The sequence below is a fragment of the Microtus ochrogaster genome, chromosome 10 (genome assembly GCF_000317375.1).
Source record: "Microtus ochrogaster isolate Prairie Vole_2 chromosome 10, MicOch1.0, whole genome shotgun sequence".
In the NCBI taxonomy this organism is placed as follows: Eukaryota; Metazoa; Chordata; class Mammalia; order Rodentia; family Cricetidae; genus Microtus; species Microtus ochrogaster.
This window is the reverse complement of record NC_022016.1, coordinates 68715649-68738193: the sequence shown is the minus strand read 5'-3', so window position 1 is coordinate 68738193 and position 22545 is coordinate 68715649. Positions and strand designations below refer to the sequence as shown.

Here is a 22545-nt window from a genome sequence, read left to right as displayed (position 1 = left end):
CTGAGCAGTGTCTATAAAAGAGTGCTCTTGTAAGGGAGAGAGAATTTCTCCCTAGACAGAAGGTTCTAGATATGGCTGTTTCTGTATCTGCAGATATCATGGTTGAAGAGTTTGTGGAGGGGGGACCATTGGATCTCTTCATGCACCGGAAAAGTGATGAACTTACCACCCCCTGGAAGTTCAAAGTTGCCAAACAGCTGGCCAGTGCCTTGAGTTACTTGGTAAGAATATTTTTACATTAGTGGTGAGCCCCATTAGGGCCTAGGGTATTCTCTTGGGCTGGGGTGAGTATGATGGAGGTGTGGTGGAGAGGTGCTGGTAAGCAGGTCTAAGGGGCTTCTACCAGCTTCCAGGTGCAGAAGAAAGAGTTCCGTGTTGTTGCATGGGTGTGCGTAGTGGCACTTGGTGTAAATAGTAACTGGGCTTACTATTTAAGTGTAGGCTTACCTAGGACTACTGTCTAGAGGAAAATGGTATCATGTTGGAGGACCAAGAGGGGAACAAGACCGGTTTAGTTTGTTTTTCTGTTGCTGTGATAAAACACAGAAACTACCTTGAGGAAGGGAAGGGTTTATTTCTTATAGGTACATCATTAAGGGAAACCAAGACAGGAACTGAAGCAGAGACTACAGAGGAAAGCTGCTTACTGGCTTGCTTTCCCTGGGTCACTCAGCTACCTTTATAATACCTGGATAGAGATGGTACAGCCCACAGTGGTACCATCAATTAGCAAATAAGAAAATGCCCCACCGACATGACCACAGGCCAGGATAATGGAAGCAATCTTCAATTGAAGTTCCCTCTTCTCTGCTGTGACAATCAAGATCAGCTGTCATTCAGCACACTGAATGAATAAGGGAAAATCCCTGTGTCCATCAGGGCTAACATCGTGGAGCACATTACTAGGGGCCAGCTGTTGTAGAAGCTTCGCAGAGTCCAGTGTGTAGAGTGTGTGAGCTGCTCTGCTGTTACCTATTTCACTGATGAAGAACCTGGAGCTAAGAGACATAGGATATATACACATCAAACAGAATATCATGGGTGGACCAGGCTGTTGGGGTCTGCTGTGGCTGAACTGGAGAGAGCTGGTCTGTGGGGCCAGGGTTGGAAACAGAGGGTTTGGGCAGAGAAGACAAGAACACGTGGACCTCTTTTATTCTGCAGGAAGATAAAGACCTAGTCCATGGAAACGTGTGCACTAAAAACCTCCTTCTAGCCCGTGAGGGCATTGACAGTGAGATTGGCCCATTCATCAAGCTTAGTGATCCTGGCATCCCAGTCTCTGTGCTGTCCAGGCAAGGTGAGTGTACTGTCCCCTCTCCATCTTCAACTATCTCCTTTGTCTCTCTGCACCAGACACTCACCACCAGCAGCAAGAAGGTGCTGCACTGTGTTGTGCCTTCCTTTAGAAAGGTATACACAGTGCTGCTGCTGTGAATTGGTAGGCTGTAGTACAGACGGAGGGTAGTTCCCTGACAGCCCAGTTGATGCTTTTTAGTCCTATGACAAAGGTGCTGTGTTCGGTGGTGCTGGGATAGCGGGGTCCATGAGCTCTGGGAAATGGTCAGATAGATGCTGGGAAGAAGTTGGATATCCTGGATTCTCCACTGCCATGTTCTGGAAGCCTGCTGTAGTCACTGGGCAGTTTGGAAGTACATTACCTTTAACAAGGAGATTGCTGAGACCTCCACCCTTGCAGTGGATTAAGTTATGCAGAGTTCTTGGCTCCAAAAGAAACAGCAGCTAAGACTATGCTCAGTACCCACATAGCCACACAGGAGGACCAGCATGCCTCAGGACCTGGTGCTAGTGATCTGTTAAAGCCTGTACTATCTTCAGCACTGAGTTTTAGTCAACTCAGCATAGTAAATTTAACTAAATAATGTTAGTAAGAGAGTGGAAACTACGAAGAAAAATAAATCCTGAAATGGCCCTACATATCCAGTTCTTGGAGGAGGAGCAGAAATTGTTCTTTGGAGCCTGATTTATGGCCATCATATGGCAATCATTCAGTAGTCCTTGGACAGACACCCCTGTCAAAGATCTTGTCCACGATGAGTCACTGATAACTACAGTATAAGCAGAGAAACCTGGAATCCAGTGATGCCCATGATACACAGTGGATTTGAGGGTGAGACTGGTGGCAGGGCACCGATGCATATGCCATGCAGGACAGATTGAGGGGGCTAGGGAGGTTAGGTGAGCTCGAGTCCAGTGCTAGACTTGGGGTCAACACTGCTGTTCCACTTTCCTTGACAGCTAGGAGGCTGCTCTGTGGAGGACAGTGCTTTAGTCAAGGGCATTTCCAGGGGACTTGGCAGAGGCATCTTTGAGATTGCTGGCTCTGGCCTTAGTTAGAAGCCAGAAAAAGAAGCCTGAGAGGTCACCAGGAGAAAGAGATATGTGGCTTTTGTTTAACCTGTTCTTTCCTTCTGTCCTGTTGAAAAGAAGAAAACCTACACAAAATTGATACTAGCTGCATGGAGCCATAGAGTAGGTATGTGTTTGGGCAGTTGACTGTCTGCATATGTGGGACTTCCTCCCCACTCCTTCCTTTCTCTTCCCTAGCCTTGTTCACACGACTCCTGCCCTTCCACGGTGGCTCTGTCCTGTGGTGCCCTCCTGCTTTTGACACCAGGTTTTAGAAGGTGGCCCTTCTGGGGACTTTATGGAATAGGGCCTCTGTGCTAAGCAGGCCCTGATCAGAAGCACCCTGTCAGGAACTGGAAAATTGCTGTCTAATGGGCTAACCACAGGACTTCTGTGGCCAGGAATTTTGCAGGCTGCTGGCCCACTGTTCTGGCTGCAGTGGCAGTGCTTGGCATACTTGGTAGTCCCAGGAGCCAGTCTATAGGCAGGTCTGTTTCCTTTCTCTAGAGTGCATAGAGCGAATCCCCTGGATCGCTCCCGAGTGTGTTGAAGACTCCAAGAACCTGAGTGTGGCTGCCGATAAGTGGAGCTTTGGAACTACACTCTGGGAAATCTGCTACAATGGCGAGATCCCCCTCAAAGATAAGACCCTGGTTGAGGTGAGCAGTTTTTTCCAGGCGGGTGAGATCTCAGATGCTCATGGGCTTTGCACAATGGGAAGAAATGGGCATGGGCTTGGATGTGAATCTCCCCACTGGTCTGCGAGCTTTGTCATCCTACAAATGTAACTAACCTCCTTGAGTCTCGGCTCCATTGTCTATAAAATGGGAATAATGACTCCTTAGTGGGGTTCTTAGGCCTCTAACTGTTGCAGTATTATCCTGAGGTTTTAAAGGACCATTGCGGGTGGCCTGGAGATAAACTCAGTGAGGCAATAATGACCATGCTTCTGGGCCTTTGCAGTCCAGCTCCAGCATAGAAACTGGAAGGCAGGGATTTCACTTAGTTTTAAAAAGTGATATTAGTTATGTCTGGTCTTAAAATTTTTTAAGGTCATTACTATGTCATCCTGACTGCTACTAATACTCCAGCATGGTGTGCAAGTAGTTTTTAAACTTAATGTTGTGGGCACTTCCCCATGAGACTCTTAAACCTTAAACTGTATAAACTTACTGAGTTAACTGTCTTGTTCAGCTCTGACTTACTTAACTAATCTTACATTTGGTATTAGTGTTTGCACTGTCTGATTCTGCAGAGAAAACATTTGCATGTTAAGCCTAGGCTCGTTTGATTTATTTCTGAGTCATGAAGTAATTGAATTAATGAGTCAGAATTTGTAGAATCAGGAAGCTGTTGCTCAAGTAGCCACACTCTTCCAGAAAAGCTGCCTGACTTCCCTAGAACACAGCATCTTAGAAGTGAGATGTGCTACCTGTTCCCCTTGATTTGGGTTGTTTCACTATGGGGACTGAGATTTTTCTCATGCTGGAATAAGGGCATAGAAACCCCATCTGATGAAATCTACCTTTAGACAGAGATATTGGGGATTAAAGCAGGGATTGGCAATTGATTCTGATGGTGGCGAGTAGAAGGTCTGAAGGTGAGTACTTGGTCTCTCAAGTGCCATTCGTCTTCACAGAAGGAGAGATTTTATGAAAGCCGCTGCAGGCCAGTGACTCCATCGTGCAAGGAGCTAGCTGACCTTATGACTCGCTGCATGAACTATGATCCCAACCAGAGACCCTTCTTCCGAGCCATAATGAGGGACATTAACAAGCTGGAAGAGCAGAGTACGTCTGAGCCAGGATGAGTCCCAGCCTCAGAGTGGTGGGGCAGGGAGAATGGCCTTCCTGATTATTGCTTGCTGGCTAATCTGTTTTCTTGTCTCTTTGGTTAGATCCAGACATTGTTTCAGAAAAGAAGCCAACAACAGAGGTGGATCCCACTCATTTTGAAAAGCGTTTCCTAAAGAGGATCCGTGACTTGGGAGAGGCAAGTTATACTCAGGCTCTTGCCTTCTGTTTGCATACCACCTGTCTGCGTGGCAGGCCATATTCCCCTCGTCCTGCATCAGAGTAGATAAAAGCACCTTCGTGTGTGGGGGACATTTACCCTGCTCTGCCTGACACTGTGCCAGGTTATGTGCACTTGCATATGACATCATATGTACCCAGGACCTATGACAGCTCATTCAAAAGCCTGAGCTCTCTATGATAGAGAAGGTCAAGTACAGATGTGGTCAAAATAGGAAAATATCTGACTCTTCCAAGATTATACTCCATAGACAAGGAGAGTGCCAAAATAAGTCACAGCTTTTCCTGTGGATAACAACTAATGTGACCACGCAGTTCCCAGGATTTGTGTTTTCATATAGAGCATCCCTCATAGTTCACTTAACATCCTGTCAGCTCGTTAGCAACAGCTGTACTGGGCATTTTTGTAAGCACAGCCAGTATGTAGTCCTAATACTGTTTAAATTAGGCTTATCTGGGATTGAACTGGAAGAATGCCTCAGTTGTCCTCCGGACCCAGAGATAGATTCATTGCTTCTGAAGTATGCTGTCTTGGAAACACGATAGATACGTGGTCTCTTAGTCACCTACTACTTTCTGAGTCTTGGCTCAGCAGCAGCAGTTAGTAAGGTCAAGTGAGGATGAGCTGAGGTGAGTAGGAAGTCAGTGAAACTAGCTTGTCTGGGCCTCTCTGATAGCAGGGACACCTTCCTTCCAGGGCCACTTTGGGAAGGTCGAGCTCTGCAGATATGATCCCGAGGGAGACAACACAGGGGAACAGGTGGCTGTCAAGTCCCTGAAGCCTGAGAGTGGAGGTAACCACATAGCTGATTTGAAGAAGGAGATAGAGATCTTACGGAACCTCTACCATGAGAACATTGTCAAGTACAAAGGGATCTGCATGGAAGACGGTATGTGGTTGCACCAAGCCTTGGTGGTCCTCTGAGTCCTAAGGGCCACTTGTGGCAGACAGTCCTCAGCCTCATCTCTACCAGCTCCCGTGGGCTGTCAGGCTTCCAGGGCTCACAATGATGTGGCCCTCAACAGCTGCAGACCTCCGGGAGGCTGCCTAGATTCTCTCTCAGCCACAGGTTGGTTCAGCTGTCTTTCCAGGGATCGACACATAATGCTGAGGATAGGACTTTACCAATCCAGACAGTCAGGCTGATGCTAAAAAGAAGCGACAGCTAACTACTCCCTCACTTTCTCTGTTCTGATCCATTACTAACTAGGGCATTTTGCTTTGTCTTTACCTAAGCCAAGGCAACAAGTAATATTTAATAGGAGTATTCACTAATACTTGTGCCTTGTTTGCAAGGCAGTGCATTATTCATGTGTGTGCTTTAAGCTGGTAGTGAAAGGGTATGGACTCTAATTTTAAACCGATCATTTGCCTAGTGGTGCACAGAGCACTAGGGCTGCATTATCCTGCTAAGGTTTTGTGCTTGAGGCAGGACCTGGGGATGTGACCCCTTGTCACGGTGGAAGTGTCTATGTGCCAGTGGGTAGACTCTTCCCCATGCTTCAGAGGCTAGGCTGAAACCCCTCCAGGCCCTCTCCGCAGAGCTCCCTGCTGCCCTCTGTTTTCAGCCTCATCCTCATGCCAGTTTCTCCTGAACAGGGGGGAATGGTATCAAGCTCATCATGGAGTTTCTGCCTTCGGGAAGCCTAAAGGAATATCTGCCAAAGAATAAGAACAAAATTAACCTCAAACAGCAGCTAAACTATGCCATCCAGATCTGTAAGGTAAAAACACACAAACAGAAAGGCAGCATGTTTACAAAAACAAAACATATATATATAAAATATACTGTGTAATTGGTTAGTAATTATACCTCAGTGGGAGACTGTAATAAGACTGGGTTTTTTTTATTCTACACCATTCACATGAAATATAAGCCTCCACTACACAAGCAAGTGGGTTTGTTTGGTCCAACAGCTTCAGTTTGGACTTTTTATTTTTGGATCATTTAATCTTAGAACAACAAAAACTGTTAGTGATGTGGGAACAAAATGACTTTCTCATTGTGAAGTAGAATATAGGAAACACAATCTGAAGTGACTTTTGCAATGGGCTTGACCCACGCTTCTCTCTTAGGGGATGGACTATCTGGGTTCTCGACAGTACGTTCACCGGGACTTAGCAGCAAGAAATGTCCTTGTAGAGAGTGAACACCAGGTGAAGATTGGAGACTTTGGTTTAACTAAAGCAATTGAAACCGATAAGGAGTACTACACAGTCAAGGATGACCGCGACAGCCCAGTGTTCTGGTATGTGAATCATCTTTACTGTACCTATGGGTTCTAACCACTGCGGAAGGGCTCTGTCTAGCCATGCTTGGATGTCCGCCAGCTGCTCTGCTGAAAGCTTAAGTTTGATAGCACCAGCTTTGCCAAGAGTGGGAGAGTTTTGGCCATCAGCAGCTTCTCTCTCTGTAGCTTCACGTGTGCAACAGCACCTACCACAGTGCTCATAACTGTGAGCAGGTGAAGGAGGCTGGCTCTTTGATAATGCATCCATGTAGAAGGCCTGGTGGGGTCACAGGGCCACAAGGTACACAGGCCAGAGTCAAGGAGATGCTGGAGAAGGGAGACTTGGCTAGATTTTAGGAACCACACATCTACCATATCTCAGCCTGGAACACTAGCTGCCCACGCTCTAAGACTCATTCTGGTGTCTCTCTGCAGACATGTAGCCCCCTCAACCTGCAAGGCCTTTTCTCGTTTGAAAACCAAGTGTTTTAAAGCCCTTATTTGTGCCAAATGCTGGAGATATGGTGACCTAGTCAGTGATGTCTGAGTTATGGGTGTGGTGGCCAGCGTTCAGGCGTGGTTTTTGAAAAACCATGCATATTTAGGGAAAAGTTGGAAGATTCACACAGGTTGGGTGGAAGGAGGCCTGTGCTGTGTGGCTGTAGGACTCAGAACTGAAACAGAGGGTCATTGGAAAGGTTTGTAGTGGGTGGCTAGAGTCAGAGTTGAGGAACCTGCGTTTGGGAGCCAGGAATTCATCTCAGTAAAAGCCACCAGAGACTTGAAGAGTTTGTGCTGAAGGTCACCATGAAAGGGAAAAAAAAAAAAAGGAACAAGGGAACCTGGGTTACCTGCTTCACCAGCCCATGTAGGAGCCACACGCCTGGGGAGTAGTGGTTGGGACACTGGTAAGTGAATTTGGAGTATTCAAGAAACTAGTTCTGGGATGCCTTGACACCTGGGCATCATTCACCAGTAGTGACACTGGGAGGATGCTAGCTCTGAGCTTGCGGGGCTGTAACCTGGGGTTAGTCTTTAAGGACCTGCTTCCTCCCCAGAAGATTGTCTCCTGGGACAAGAGGAGCACAGCTGTGAGCCTCTAGGTTGCCGCTTCATGTCAGATGTGCACTGTGGCAGCAGGAGGGACTGGTACTCCATTCACTCAGATGCATGTGTAGTCTGAATTCGACAACCCAGAGAAATGGCTTTCCTGAGGTATTCTGTCATTTTTTGGAGGAAATAAAGGTTTATTCCCTGCATCCCTTTCAGGTACGCTCCGGAATGTTTAATCCAGTGTAAATTTTACATCGCCTCTGACGTCTGGTCCTTTGGAGTGACACTGCACGAGCTGCTGACTTACTGCGACTCAGACTTCAGTCCTATGGCCGTAAGTGCCAACTGCCGCCTCACCCGAGGCCAGCACCCAACGGAAAAAGCACCTATTCTCCTAAGTTTTGCTCTTAAATGGAGTTCATCAGTATGCCACTCAAAGAGGGTTATTATGGCCATGTTCTTTTTAGCCTGGTTTGTCATGGTCAGGAAGAGTTTACCTTCGCAAGTCCAGAATCTCTTAAGATGATCCAGATCTTTAGGGTGAGGGCACCTTGAGAGAATGAATGCTTTGAACATTGGGTAGAGCTTTGCTTTCCCTTAACTGTAGCTGTGATTGCTCCCCACAGATGTCGATCATAGACTGATCCTCAAGAGCAAATGAGGATTTTAGATTTTCATTTGAAGTTTTTGAGGAGAGAAGCTTTGTGGTTTTAATTTCTAGTTAGGCTGGGATCTTCACTTTATTTTGTTTGGTTTTATTTTACATAGTTGTTCCTGAAAATGATAGGCCCAACTCACGGTCAGATGACAGTAACACGGCTTGTGAATACTCTGAAAGAAGGGAAGCGCCTGCCATGTCCGCCCAACTGTCCTGACGAGGTACCTATGTCCCCTTCATGGGAAAGAAACTTGCTTTGTAATGTTTTATAGCTTGACTTAGCCAGCAGGAATGGGGGAGGGGGTAGGATAGGGAGAGAAGACCCATAACCTGCACTGGGGAGTTGGTTCTTGGTTATATGAGTACTTGCTGCTCTTTCAGAGGACTGTTTCCATCATCCACATAAGATATTAGAGAAATCTCTCTTGGGGTAGGCAATAGTGATGCTCAAGCAAGGCTCCCCTCATGGAGCTGTCCCCTCTGTCCACCTTCCTTACTTGTGTAAACACATCTCACTAGCATTTAAGTTTTCTGTATTCTAAACTGGATTGAGCCTTTCAGCCCTAGGCTCTCTAGATGGTCAGAGTGAGGCACTATGGTGGTGAAAGGGTTATACAGCTTATCATTTGCTGTACTTTAAATTATCCAAATATTCCATTCTGTAGTCATATTAAGTTCGAAACCGCCTTATTTTCAATAATTCGGAGGGGGGGGGTCTTTGTGTGGTATGCACACAGGTATACATGTTTTCAAATATGTGGGTGCATATAGATGCTAGAGACTGATGCTGTGTCCTCTTGACTGCTCTGGTTTTTGTTTACTGAGGCAGGGTCTCCTTGAAGCTAGCCCTCCTGATTCTGCTCTGTAAATGTGTCATGGCTCTGAACTTTGGTTACATACTTGTGGGGCAAGTACTTCATCCACTGAGCCATCTCTCCAGCATCTCTTTTTGTAAATCTCACAAATCTGACATTATTTGTACTGCTCTTGCTTTTATTTTTCATAGGTTTATCAGCTTATGAGAAAATGCTGGGAATTCCAGCCATCTAATCGGACAACCTTTCAGAGCCTGATCGAAGGATTTGAAGCACTTTTAAAATAAGAAGCATGAGTAACATTTAAATTCCCATTTATCAAGTCCTTCTCTCCCAAGCCATTAAAAAACTTTTTTTAAAATGAAAAAGTTTATATTCTGCCGAGAAAGCCACTCAACAAATATCTGAGTACATGCATATGTCACAGCTTAAATTTAGTGAAAAGTAATGACAACCAAACTAGAATGTGCCTAAGCACTCCTTTTGGAAAGATTAGATGATCAGTTGCATAGCAAAGGACTTTTGGCGCTGTTTTGCTGGTATATTGATCTTAGATAAAAACTGGTGGACTTGGCTGAAAATTTCCCTTGCCCTGAAATCTCAGTATCTACACAGTGATGGTCCAATTGAGGAAGTGCCACCTAATGAGTCTATGCCTGCTCTCCAATAGGACTGCACTTTCAAGCTGTTTGTGCAGGGGCTAAGCACTGGTACCCATTGTGGGGAGAACCTGGCATAGACACTCTGCATGTTATTCTTCAACTAGGCCTGCTTTCCTCTGACCCAGATGCTATGACACCTGCCTTTAAGAAATGTCAGTGCATACCCCTTCATAACTATCCCTGCCGGCAAGCTATCACAGTACCACAAACAGAATACAATACCATCTACAAAGGCTAATCACTGTTCTGACCATCACCCCATACTGCAAAACTACCAAGAGAAGACTCAGCCTGGGGAACAACAGACTGGAGTTTAGAATTCACTAGGCAGTTCTCAGTTTGCTTGGAGATAGGTAGGTAATCGATAATGTTCAGTTTCTGATTCAATGTGAAACCATGAAGTTCTTCATGACCAAGAGTCTGGCAAACTTATTAATGCTGTTTAATACTTGTTTGATATTTTTTCACCTTTTGAGCCCCCCCCCAAGGATTCAAGATCTCTTTAGAAGCAACAGTACAGTTGCCATTTAAATTTATTTAGTTGCTGTCCATGTCAAACCTGTGGCCCGCTCTATATGCACTTTGTTTACTCTTTATACAAATAAACATACTAAAGCCTTCACGTGCGTATGCCTTTTAATTTTAAGTCTGCAATTTGAAAGCATTTCAAACCATTAGCTTAACAAAGAAAAATAACAGCATAGACTTTTGGGGGGCGGGGTTGGTTGTAATGACCTTGTACTAACATCATTTGGGTTGCACATCTCCTGTCAGGGATAATGGGCAGACCCACATGTGCTGTGATGCAGAGCATCTTTCAGTTCTCAGTTTCCTCACCTTACAGCTCCACTGTAGCAGCTGCTATCCTTCCTGTACTGTAAATGCTGAAGAAACTAAATGCAGCAGCAAAAGGAAGGGGCTGTGCAGGCTTGGAGAAGCCGTTAGTCTGCTGTGTGCCTCTTCCTGGGCAGCCATAGATAGGTAGTCTGCTTAGGATTGTCTTAACTTCTTAGCTGTCATTTTTCAATAAAAGCTGGTATATACAATAAATTAGACCAAGTAAAATTTTTATAAAGCATATAACATGTACCAGTTTTAGACTTAATTAATGCTGGAGATCTATATCATAGTCAAAACTGATAAATCCCGAGTAAAATATTTTAATGATCTGATCCTATATAGTAGGATCATTGAGATCCCAAACTCCATCAGCTGTAGTCTCTTAACAAACAAACTTCTAGATGGAAAGAGGTTTCTAATTTATACCAAGATCTTCAGAAAATGGTGAGATCCAAAGTCACATTAATAAAGACAAACACTCTTTCTGAAGTAACCTGGATTAAATAGATGTATCTTTCAGCTTCACTACCAGAGAATGAATAATAAACCAGTGAGGTAGAGCTTTATCAGCTCAGAATTGTCCCACACACTCCCTTAGAAACGTCAGTGGGAGCTGTGTTGCTGAGTCTCAGCCTTGTCTTCACTCCTGTATGCTATGAAATGGCACACAAACCTTGGCTCCTTGCCATGTGACCATAAGATAAAAGCAATAGGGAGACAAGCCACAAACCTATGTATACAGGATGGGAGAGTAATGTCCCAGGCTTTGCAGGCTCTGTGCTTCTCTGGAAGATACTCAGTTCCCGCTGTGATACAAAAGTACACAGTGTGTAAATGAGTGAGCTTCACTGTGTTCCAAATAAAGTCATGGGGACATTAAAATTGCAGTTTCTTGTTTCTCTACCCCAGGCATTTCGAAATGGAGTCACTGATTCATGGGCAGCATGGACTACACATGGCCCTGGTGTGTACTTCACTAACCTTGTAGTACTGTTTTCCACAAAAGGTGTAAGTGGTAAATGACACCTTGGAAGTCAAGCATCTGAAGTGACGTCACTCTGCCACTGGGTTGGTATTTTGTGACTGGTGTCAAGCTAATGGGGTTTGCATGACAAGCATCTGTCTGGCTGTACCAGCACCCTTGCAGTTTGAGGAAAGGTCCTTCAAGACTGTGGATGAGATTGTTCTTAGGGAGAGTAAGGTAAATGCACATTGGCTTTTAAGAATTTCATTCTAAGGCTAAGGAAACAAAACACTGTTTCCATTTATTGCTTCAGACTTTATGATGTCAAAATTGTTCCCAAGCCCAAAACAAGGACTATTGGAATGCTGATTCTCCAGTGAGCTGAACTGTTGTCACAGGGATTAAGACACATCTAATGCTAGTGGAAAATGCCCTCTGACCAGTGACGTTTCTTATTGCTAGTTGCGTATTTGGCTGATCTGCCTGCTGCATGACAGTTCATTCTGGGAAGTCAGAAACCCGTATCGAAAGGATATGGCTAGTGTGAATGAAGTTAAGGCAGCGATGAGCAGCAGACACTGCAGAGGACCGCAGCAGTGGGCAGGAGACACGGAGCTCAGTACACACGCTTCTTTTTCAAGTAGGTTTCTGTGTAGCTCACTCCTGTGTCCTGAGGGTGCTGGCCAGCGAGTTCTACTGGACCCCCTTCTGGGACAGAGATGAGATAGGAGGAGCCTCGCTTCTCATTTCTCAAAGAAGATACCTATGAGAAAGTAAGAATGTCTGTAAGGAAAGCATTCTGAGTTGGCGTCACTATAGATTATTATTATACCAAAATTCAAGAAATAAAAAAACACCTTTGATATAGGAAATCAGACTTTCAAATCTTTATAGAAATCACCTGCAGAGAGCTGGGGGTATGGTTCAGTTGAAGAGCAGAAACCTAACATGCAAGAGACCGTATTCCATCCTGGCACCACAATCTGCCACATCTAGGGCCTTTACAAACTACAAGCAGACCTCTGAGTCCTCACCTCGGTCAGGGGACGTGGGAGAAGGAAACTGGCCCTGCTCACACCTGAGTCCGAAGAGCAACATCAAGTGTCAGGGTTCCTGATGGAGGTCAAAAATGGGCCTGTGTGAGGAATCTGCAAGTCTGCCTAGCAACTGGGAAGGAGAACTGGCTGAGTGATGTCAGGGAAAATGATGGCAATGAGAGTAATGAGATCTCAAAACTTTGATGCCCCAAGTAATCGGATTTCCAAGATCCCTTCCAGAGACTCTGGTCCAGAAAGGGCCTAATGTTTCCCATCATAGGCATCGGAATCGGTACAGTGAGATTGTATAGCACAGCCTGTGACCTTTCCCTACACATAAAGTGTGAGATGCTTGCTGAGGCAGGTACACAGCGTGAGAACAGCCGATGAGGAAGTAGGCAGCTCTCAAACTCTGGAGACTTCGCACATGCTGTGTCTTGGAATCTTAGAAGAGAGGCTGCTTCACAGGGCTCTATTCCTCTATCGTTCTGTCAAGAAAAGGCGTGAGAGCTCACGAGCTGCTCACTGGCACAACAGTTGTCTTGGGTTTGATCTTGAATGACAGAATACTGAAAAGCCGGGCTCCCTCTGTTGGTACTTCTTACTCTTACAACCTCGTCTAAGGGAGTATTCACAGTCAAATGCTAATTCGCATTTGCTTGGAAGTTACGGAGTGTGTGGGGCAGGGAGGAACACAGGTGAAACCAGACTGGTCTACACATGTTGACAGCTGGTAATGCATACAGCTCTTCCCTGGCTGTCTGCCATTGAGCCTCAGCATCTTCCAATACCTTTGTCCAAAGATGCTTGCTGGACCTTAGCCACTAACACAGTTAACCCTTCAGGCAGAATCAATCTTTTTCCTCCTCCAAACCATCAACCCATTCTATAAGATTTCCCTAAAGATATGGGGCAAGACACACTCTCACAGTGGGCAGAACTCTGCTGCTCCTCCCTCCCTCCACGCTGCATGGTACCCCATGTGTCATCCTTTCCAGAAAGCAAGGGCCTCAAGTATCCCCTTCCAGATCATCTTACTCTCCCAAACCAGCTAGACACTGGGTGTTCTTATTCAGATAGTTCTGTATCATCCGGAGAATCAACAGATCAAAGAGATGAGCACGAATGTCAGAGCTGCACAGAAAAACACTGGTAAGAATGGGAAGTGACCTCCATAGCAGTGTGAGAAGGATCATTCTGTAGAGTACATCAAAGATGGCTAGCTTTGTAAGGACTGCTGAAACGGGGAATAACAGCTGAGGTTTTTGAAGCAAAGGTCAGTATTCTGGGAAAAACTCAACTAAAAATGAGTAAGAAAAATAAAATAGCCACAAAGAGGGAAAGTGTATGAAGCAACTTTCTGTTGTCTGTCCCCAGCATTCACGCCTCCATTCGCTCACCACACCCTTCACTCTGAGGACCTGGGCCCTGGGCTTTACCTACACTTCACTCTCCCCGAGCAGACTCTGGAGAGGGGCCAGTGGGATGGCCCAATGGGAAAAGACACTTGCCATCATGACTCATGACATCTTAAAAAATGTCAAATGCACTTTAAACAGCTCAGTCTGGTCCAGTGACGCTGCACAAGCTGCAGCCTTGGGAGCCAGTAGCTCAGCCTGAAGATGTAGCACATCCAGGCACTTTCTACACATTAGCTCATTAGGGTTAGGACAGCATCCCAGGGCAGCAGGGAATTTATGATGTAACCTGCTACCGACTGGTGTGGTGTTAATACCTTCAATCCCACCACTCAGGAGGCAGAGGCAGGAGGATGTCTGAATTTATGGCTAGCCAGAGCTACATGGTAAGATCTTGTGTCAACAAACCAAACCATTGTGGGCTGGAAAGATGGTTCCATGGTAAGGGCTCCCAGAACCACACTATTGAGCTCACAAACCATCGGAGACCAGTTCCAAGGGATCGGACACCCTCTTCTGGCCTCCAAGGCTCCTGCATCCATTTGGTATATATAAAGACAAGTAGCCCCACCCTCGCGCGCACACACACATACACGCACACGTACAACCTTCTACTTCGGTGAAATTACACTAGGATGTATACATTCCCTATCAAGATGCCCCACAACGCTTTAAGCACCCAGTCTCACCTTCTCCAAAGAATCATTGCCCATCAGTGTGGATGCTTTCAAGAAGATATTCACCTTCAGCACGGCCCTCCCCTCTTGTTCTCTCATGTTGCTTCCCAGGACTCTGATCTTTGGAATTACAATGCTGAGACTTTCAGAGCACTGTGGTTATGACTTCATGGAGGTCCCCTAGGGCTTGGGTAGTCCCGGGTGGAATTACTCGCCACCCCCCCCCGACCTCCCACGGGGGAACCCACCATCTTCACTCTTAGATGGTTTATTTCACCAAGACAATGAGCAATCCAGAATGATGACGGCTGGGCTCTTCCTTTCCCCTCACTCCTTGTTGATCTCAACCAACCACACATTTGTAACGACACCAATCTGGCACTTCCCCCAGTGTCCTCCTCCCACCACGACCAGACTTGCATGATGACCAACCAGTAGCAATATTATCCCGGACCATTCATGCAAACCAACCCTCCTCCCAGCCCTCTGGAGCCATTCCACCCACAGTCCTACCCAACTCGGCCAGTGACAGTTCTAGTTTTCCAGGTCGCAAAGCTTGGGCCATCCAGACTACCCTCAGCATCCTGTTTCCTCAACCTTCCCAAACTGCTTTGCTCCCAGTCAGCCACTGTGCTCTGAGAGCCATTCAGCAGCGTTTCTATTTGCACTGCACTGCACTGCCTCCTCGCTGACCTTGCTGTGTTCTGCAGTTGCAGCTTAGAATACAGCTCTAAGTAAATACATGGGTCTAGTAAGGTCCTAACCTGTCTGTCTTGTCCCCACCCACTGTGACTTCATTTTCCATGTTGCTCAGGCCTCTCCTGTCTGGACACACTCTCTCTCTCTCTCTCTCTCTCTCTCTCTCTCTCTCTCGCTCGCTCCTTTAACATGGCAAGCATATTTGCCTCGCACGTCTCTGCATTTGCTAGTCCTACATTGGGGACTTTGTATGACATGCAGGCATCTGTGTGACACGTTGTCTATAAACTTCTCATCTTTGCCCCAAAGTTCACCTGCCAAAAGTCATTGTGCCACATTTTTAAAGTCACTGGACAAGTCTCAGTGCCCACAAGCTGTAAGCTATGCACCTTAAGTTCATTTAATTGTACAAATGAATGAGTTGTCTCTGAAAGGTCTATCTATATGGGTCTGCAGATGGTGGTGGTGTCATGGGCTATACAGTGTGATATGCCTTTGCACGATTTGGCCACTAGGGGGCAGCGTTATGCTCTCTACGGAGAGACCCAGCCTCTTCCAAGCCTTTGTTTATTCTTGGGTTTGTGCCACCCCAACTCATCACACATTCTGTGGCTGATTCCCTAGGCTGGGCAGCCAGCTTCGCGGCAGCAAAGATCCCTGTAGCTAGGGAAACCCAAGACTACAGCTCGCAGTGCAGAGGACTCTTGCCAGCAAGCCAAGTGTGGAAAGAAAAACCCACATCACTGAAAACAGTGAAGGAATTCCTAAATTATCCTTCATATTACTGAAACTAGGGACTATGTCATGCTGAAAAGTCACAGATAAGTGTTGGCCTACTTGAGTTTTTTCTACTTGAGTACAAGGGAGCAGGAAGGAATATTCTATTTGTCATTTGTCAGATTATAATTAGAGGTTACACTAAAGTATTAAATATTTAATAAGCTGGCTCAGTCTCCTGTAACAGGGGCTCTAACAGCCATCTGATGCAGACAGACCTGTTCATCTTTACCTCAGAATCTGAAATTTCAAACTGTATATACCTAAATTAAGAAGATACTTCAGATGATAATGCCATTAGATTCTAAATTAACATTCATTTTTCATGGTCTGCTTCAAAAACCTCCAAAATACTAAGTAAATATGTATCCTTATTTAGTATAGTAAACATGCATCCCCTATTTAGTAAACATGCATCCCCTATTTAGTATAGTAAATATGCATCCTCTATTTAGTAAATATGCATCCCCTATTTAGTATAGTAAATATGCATCTTCTATTTAGTAAATATGCACCCCCTATTTAGTATAGTAAATATGCATCCTCTATTTAGTATAGTAAATATGCATCCCCTATTTAGTATGATAAATATGCATCCTCTGTTTAGTAAATATGCATCCTCTATTTAGTATAGTAAATATGCATCTCTATTTAGTACACTTAAGCTTTGTTTCTAAAACACCGGAGTCCACGGGCTGGCAGGACAGCTCAACAGTCAGGAGTGCATATTGCTCTTCAGAGCACCTAAGTTCAGTTCCCAGCACCCACTCTGGACAGCTCCCCCTGACCAGAACTCCAGCTCCGGGAGATCCGACACACCCTGCAGGCACCCGCTCCCATGCATACAACTTCAAATAGACATCTAGATGTATATCCAGAGTCCAGTATTCTCTAAGCACAGAGCTGGACGAACTGAGTCTGACTCTAGAGCGCCCTCTCACAGTGACAGCAACATCCCCCACTGGTTCTTCCTCTGTGCTCCCCAAACATTAATCTACTGACTTTTTGTACAGATTACTTATTCTGGACATTTCACACAAACCCTCATAAACAAGGCCTCTGTAACTAACTTCTCTCTGCACACTTTCAAGGTCCATCCATTGAACAATATTCTACTGTTCATCTGCTGGCTAACTGGTGGACAATTGGGCTTTTCCCTTTTGGCTGTTAGCAGATAATCTGCCATGAACACCAGTGCATACACTGGTGTGTGGACACATTCAAATTCTCCTGAGCATATACATCTTGAGTGAAACTATTGGTCAGAGAGCAATTCGGGATTTCTGAGCCATGCTAATTTTTCCTGATGCTTCAGCATGCCCTTGCCCACACAGCTAAGGTTCTTTTTCCTTCCCGTTTGTTGGCTGGGATCATCTCAAGTGACCTGCATGCCATCCTTGTCACTCTTCTCCCTGTTGACATCGGCTGCTGTCCACTAACCAAGTTTTTACTTTGCTTTATTATAATTTTCAAACTGAAAATTTCCATCTGACTGTTTTATCCTCTCCTCTGTGGACACCATGTTTGGAGCAACATGGCTCCCACACGACCTAAGGTCTTTCTTTATGTGTGATTTGCTTTAGCTCTTCAGGATTGTTTTATACCATTGCCTCCTAAGTCCAACATCAAAGATACTTCATGAGCATTCTTCTGTATTGCCTGCTTTTCCTATACGGGTGTTTTAGTCAATGTTCCATTACTGTGAAGAGACACCATGACCACAGCAACTCTTATAAAGGAAAACATTTACCTGGGGCTAGCTTACAGTTTTCGTGGCTTAGTCCATTACTGTCATGGGGAAGCAGGGCAACAGGCAGGCAGGCATGGTGCCGGAAAAGGAGCTGAGAGTTCTACATCTAGATCAGCAGACAGCAGAAGAGGGAGACACAGGGCCTGGCTTGAGCTTAGAAAACCCTAATGCTCACCCCCAGTGGCACACTTCCTCCAACAAGGCCACACCTCCTAATCCCCATTAAGTAGTGTGCTTCCTAAAGATGAAGCATTTAAATTTATGATTTCTTTACATTTCTATTGATTTTTGTTGTTGTTGAAATGAAGATCATTTGAAATAAAACAATACGACCGCAATGAGTCTATAAGCCCCTCGTTTGTTTTGTTTATTAGCTTGAACTTGTGAAAAGTCCAAACTCGTCAGGCATGGCTGTTACAAACTGTACTCTGTTAGCTCACGTGGTCAGTTAATGTCTAGACAGAGTTCCTTCAACACTTAGATCCTCTTTCTAAAGTTTAATTAAAATTTTTTTATACAATATACTTTGAACAAATGTTTTTAGGATTTATCAGATTAAACTACTGACATATTTCCAGTTCTCTGAGCAGTCTGCTAACGCTACCCGATGGACGGCAATGTACATTCAGGTAAAACGTAATGCCATCATCACTACACAGTTCAGGGATCAGCCAAGGGCGTTTGGGCCCCCTTTCCATGATGACTTCGGGCTGCGCTCATGGGTGCTCCTACCCATGCGCTTCCTGTTCCAGGACCTCTCCCTCTACAACTTACCCAAGAGTCCTAAGCTTTCTCTGTAACTCCGCAGGCCAGCGAGATGGCAGAGTCACAGAAACATGGCTGTCATCAAGGGAATTCCTCTCTCAGGACCTGACTCCCTTCAGTTTCTACCGCTTATTCTCCAATACTTCCAACAAAGGCTACTTGTTCAAATCTACTCCAGACTTTTGTTGTTTTTTTTGAGAAGGGCTTCTCTGTGTAACAGCCCTGCCTGTCCCAGAACTTGCTTTGTAAACCAGGCTGGCTTTGAATTCACCTGCCCGGATCTCCCCAGTGTCTACTCCAGATTTTATCAGGGGTTTATGACAATAACTTCATATACACCAAATATTAAATTCTTAAATGTGATAGCTTTACTTAGAGAAATTATTTTATCTAGTATCTGACACAACCATCTCTCCCAGTCCTTATGTATAAAAACTTAAAACAGTTTCTGGGAGCAACTAGAGCAACACGGACTTTGCAGTCTGAGAAATCCTTCGCAAACTGCAGAAATACAGAGCGGTAATTACACCTTTGTGCTCTTCCACGTGCAAAAGGCCGGGGGTCGTTCAGAACTCACGGGGTCGTTCAGAACTCACGGGCATGGGAGAAAAATGAAATAAGAAATAGTCTAATATAAGTGCAATCCCACAACTATTTTTAAAAGATGTTTAAAAACTGAGTTGGGATATAGCTCAAGAGTAGTGTGCTTGCCTAATTAATATGTACAGAACCTTTGGCTCAATCCCTTGTCAATGCTGGTGATAATGATAAATGTTTACCACTGTGTCCTGGCAAGCTTGGGGTGGGGGTGACTGGTTTGCTTGGTTTTTCGAGACAGAGGTTCTCTGCGTAGTCTTGGCTGCCCTGGAACTAGATCTGGCTGGTTCAAAACACGTAGAGATCCGCCTGCCTCTGCCTCCCAAGTACTAGGATTAAAGGTGTATGCTACCAACTGCCCAGCCTAGTTAGTTTTTATTGTCAATTTGACAAAACCTAGAGTCACTTGGGGAGAAGGAACCTCAACTGAAGAACTGCCTAGGTCAGATTGGCCGGTGGCCAAGTTTGTAAGAGACTGTCTTTACTAATAATGAATTTGGGAGGGTCCAGTATACTGTGGACAGCACTATCCCTAAGCAGGTGGGTCTGAGCTATAGAAAACACCTAGCTGAGCTAGCCAAAGAGTGAACAGCATTCCTCCCCGCTTCCTGCTCCCGGGTCCCTCCATCCTGACTTCCCTCCAGGCTTTCTGATCCCAGGTCCCTCTGCCCCGACTTCTGTCAAGGATGGATTCTGATCTGGAAGTACCAGCCAAGTAGACCCTTTCTCCCCCAAGTCACTTTTGGTCTTGGTGATTATCGCAGTGACAGGAAAGCAGACTAGGACACGTTGCAAAGGAAGTGACAAGTGTTCAAAGCATGGAGATGCCAAGCTCCACCTCAGAGCCTCTCCACAGGAGAGTAACCGACTCCGTACAGACCCCACACAGCACATATCAGCTTCACCGCCACCATCTAAGAACCGAGTTAGCAGAGTTGAAGACGAATTTCAAATGTCACACTCCAATGAAAAGCTCAGTACAGACCAGTGGGAACTTCCTTTGATGCTTAAAATGCACACCTTTGCTAGATTCTTAAAAATGTATTGTTTCTTCTGCTTTGAAAAGTACACCTTGTTCTCCTATACAAACCACATTTTGTGACTGTTAATGACGATTTTAGGATATGTTTACACATTATTTTACATCATTTTAAATTTCCGAATTATATTTATGATAAAAACAACATAATTTGCTTACTCAGTCTTAGCTGAATATTTTGGTTGTTTCTAATCTTCACAACTGTATATTCATAATAACTTTACCTCCAATAATTTAACTTTTGCCCCTTACGTATAATCAATCTCCAGTGTGCTTATCTGCGTCATTACTGTATCCATGAACAAAGATAGAACCTTAGGAAGTGAGAATGTCTTCCTCATGACTTCAGCTCTGACCCCATTTTTGTTTTTTTTTTTTTTAAGTTAAGCAGGCCACTACCTCATCATATTAATTTATCTTTAGGACATAATTTAGAATCATACTCCATGTTCATAGGTTCTGTAATCATTCATTTAACCAACTGTATGTTGGAAATATTTGAAAAACTGCACCCGCACCAAAACCATGCGGCTTTTTCTGTTATTATTCCCTAAGCAACACAGTGTATTTGCATCGCATTTCCAACACATTAACTATCATATGTGATCTACAGAGCTCCAATGCGTGAAGGAGATTTGCCCAGAAAGACTGCATACGTGACACCGTACAGATATGAACTGAGCATCCACAGGTGGGGTATCCACAGGAGCCCTGGAACAAACCTAAAGATCCTGGAGGTTGGCTCTTCTTTTATGCTCTGTGGCTTTGGCATACATCTGGGTGCAGTGGTATACACAGATAAGGCCCGAACTCCAGAGGCTGAGCATTGAGTTGAGGTCAGCCCGGGCTGCCAAACATTTCCTCCACCTCAGCAATGATGAAGGATGAAGGCTGCTTTCTCCCCTTTGGGTTCTTAAGGTTTATACTCTCGTAAAACAGAGGTCAGCAGAATTTTCAGGAGAGAGTCAGGTAGCATAAATATTTAACCTTGTAAGCTGTGCAAGTCTGTTCCATTGGGTACGGCTGCACCATAGGTAATATGTAAATGAATGGCTGTGGCTACGTCCACCGAAAAACAGGTGACAGGCTGGGTGTGGCATAAGGGCTGTAGTTTCAAGATTAAAACCATAAGAGGTAAATATTTGGTTTAAAATAGTATTAAATAGTTTCTTGAACCTATTCCCAAATTTTAAGTGATGGGAAAGAGATAACTATCCTGGGTTCTCATAGTGCCAGAGTAGACCCATTCCCACACTCAGTGGTGTCAGGTTTCTCTCCCTATCATCAGGGCCTGCGCGTCCTTTACCTGGGCATAATCCTCGAAAGGTGGCGAGTAAGTGATGCATTTCTCCAGGACATGCTGGGACTCGCTTCCCTGAGAGCCCTGAGAGATTGCATCCAGAATGTTGCTTGCGATTCCAGTCTTGTGTGGCGTGCCTTTACTTGCAGTGGCTAAAGACAAAAGCAAGACCAAACAGCATTATAAACAGCATAAAAACATTAACACAGCCTGTTTCAGATAGGTTACTAATGTATATTTATACTTATTTTCTCTAGGAGGAATTAAACACTGCGTCATCTACTTCAGTAACTAAAAATGGAAGCTTGCCATATAGGCAAAATAATAAATTTTTTTCTGTTCTTTTTCTGTACTGGGAATCGAAGCCATGGCTTCAGGGATGCTAGGCAAGCACTCTACCACTGAGCTCTACACCCGACCTCAGACAGACAGATACTCTATATCAGTGGCTCTCAGCCTTCCGAATGCTGTGACCCTTTAATACAGTTCCTCACGTTGTGGTGACCCCACACCGTAAAATTAATTCATTGCTACTTCATAACTAATTTTGCTACTGTTATGAATCATAATGTAAACATCTGATATATAACCATACAGATATGAACTGACATATTTTTAACCTACAAGTTAAAAACCGCTGTTCTACACCAATGCATACAAAATGCAAATTAAACACCCTTATTAAGGCAAAAGTTGTCTTTGTCGATTTTACGTGAGAAGAGTGTGCTGCACAGAGATACATTAGAAGAACACTTTCCTAGATTCAGAAAAATGATAATTAATGCTCAAGAGGATACTTTGTAAAATGCCAAAAATGTATATTAAATCCTTTCCTTGCAGTTTACACTTTCCTCAGCTA

At 44.8% G+C, this 22545-nt stretch overlaps 2 protein-coding genes across 4 annotated transcripts in view; one reads left to right on the top strand and one right to left on the bottom strand.

Annotated features, from left to right (window-relative positions):
• Positions 1-10439, top strand: part of Jak1 (Janus kinase 1) — a 115108-nt gene extending 104669 nt beyond the window's left edge. For both annotated transcript variants that reach the window (XM_005353464.2, XM_026781827.1), the window contains 11 exons: positions 94-221; positions 1165-1300; positions 2878-3029; positions 4010-4160; positions 4268-4362; positions 5101-5293; positions 6004-6128; positions 6481-6653; positions 7905-8022; positions 8457-8567; positions 9353-10439. In XM_005353464.2, the coding sequence (XP_005353521.1) occupies positions 94-221; positions 1165-1300; positions 2878-3029; positions 4010-4160; positions 4268-4362; positions 5101-5293; positions 6004-6128; positions 6481-6653; positions 7905-8022; positions 8457-8567; positions 9353-9448 (1478 nt within the window). In that variant the 3' untranslated portion in view covers positions 9449-10439. The remainder of the gene's footprint in view (positions 1-93; positions 222-1164; positions 1301-2877; positions 3030-4009; positions 4161-4267; positions 4363-5100; positions 5294-6003; positions 6129-6480; positions 6654-7904; positions 8023-8456; positions 8568-9352) is intronic.
• Positions 1-22545, bottom strand: part of Raver2 (ribonucleoprotein, PTB binding 2) — a 116592-nt gene that overhangs the window by 22940 nt on the left and 71107 nt on the right. Inside the window, exons 11-12 of one of the 2 annotated variants that reach the window (XR_003377389.1) lie at positions 21693-21838; positions 10661-12390 (exon numbers count right to left, since the gene is read on the bottom strand). Coding sequence is in view for 1 of the 2 variants with exons in the window: in XM_005353463.3 (XP_005353520.1) it covers positions 12244-12390; positions 21693-21838 (293 nt within the window). In the remaining variant the exon portion in view is untranslated. Of the gene's footprint in view, positions 1-10478; positions 12391-21692; positions 21839-22545 lie in introns of those variants that run through there. The other variant, XM_005353463.3, reaches the window with a different exon arrangement.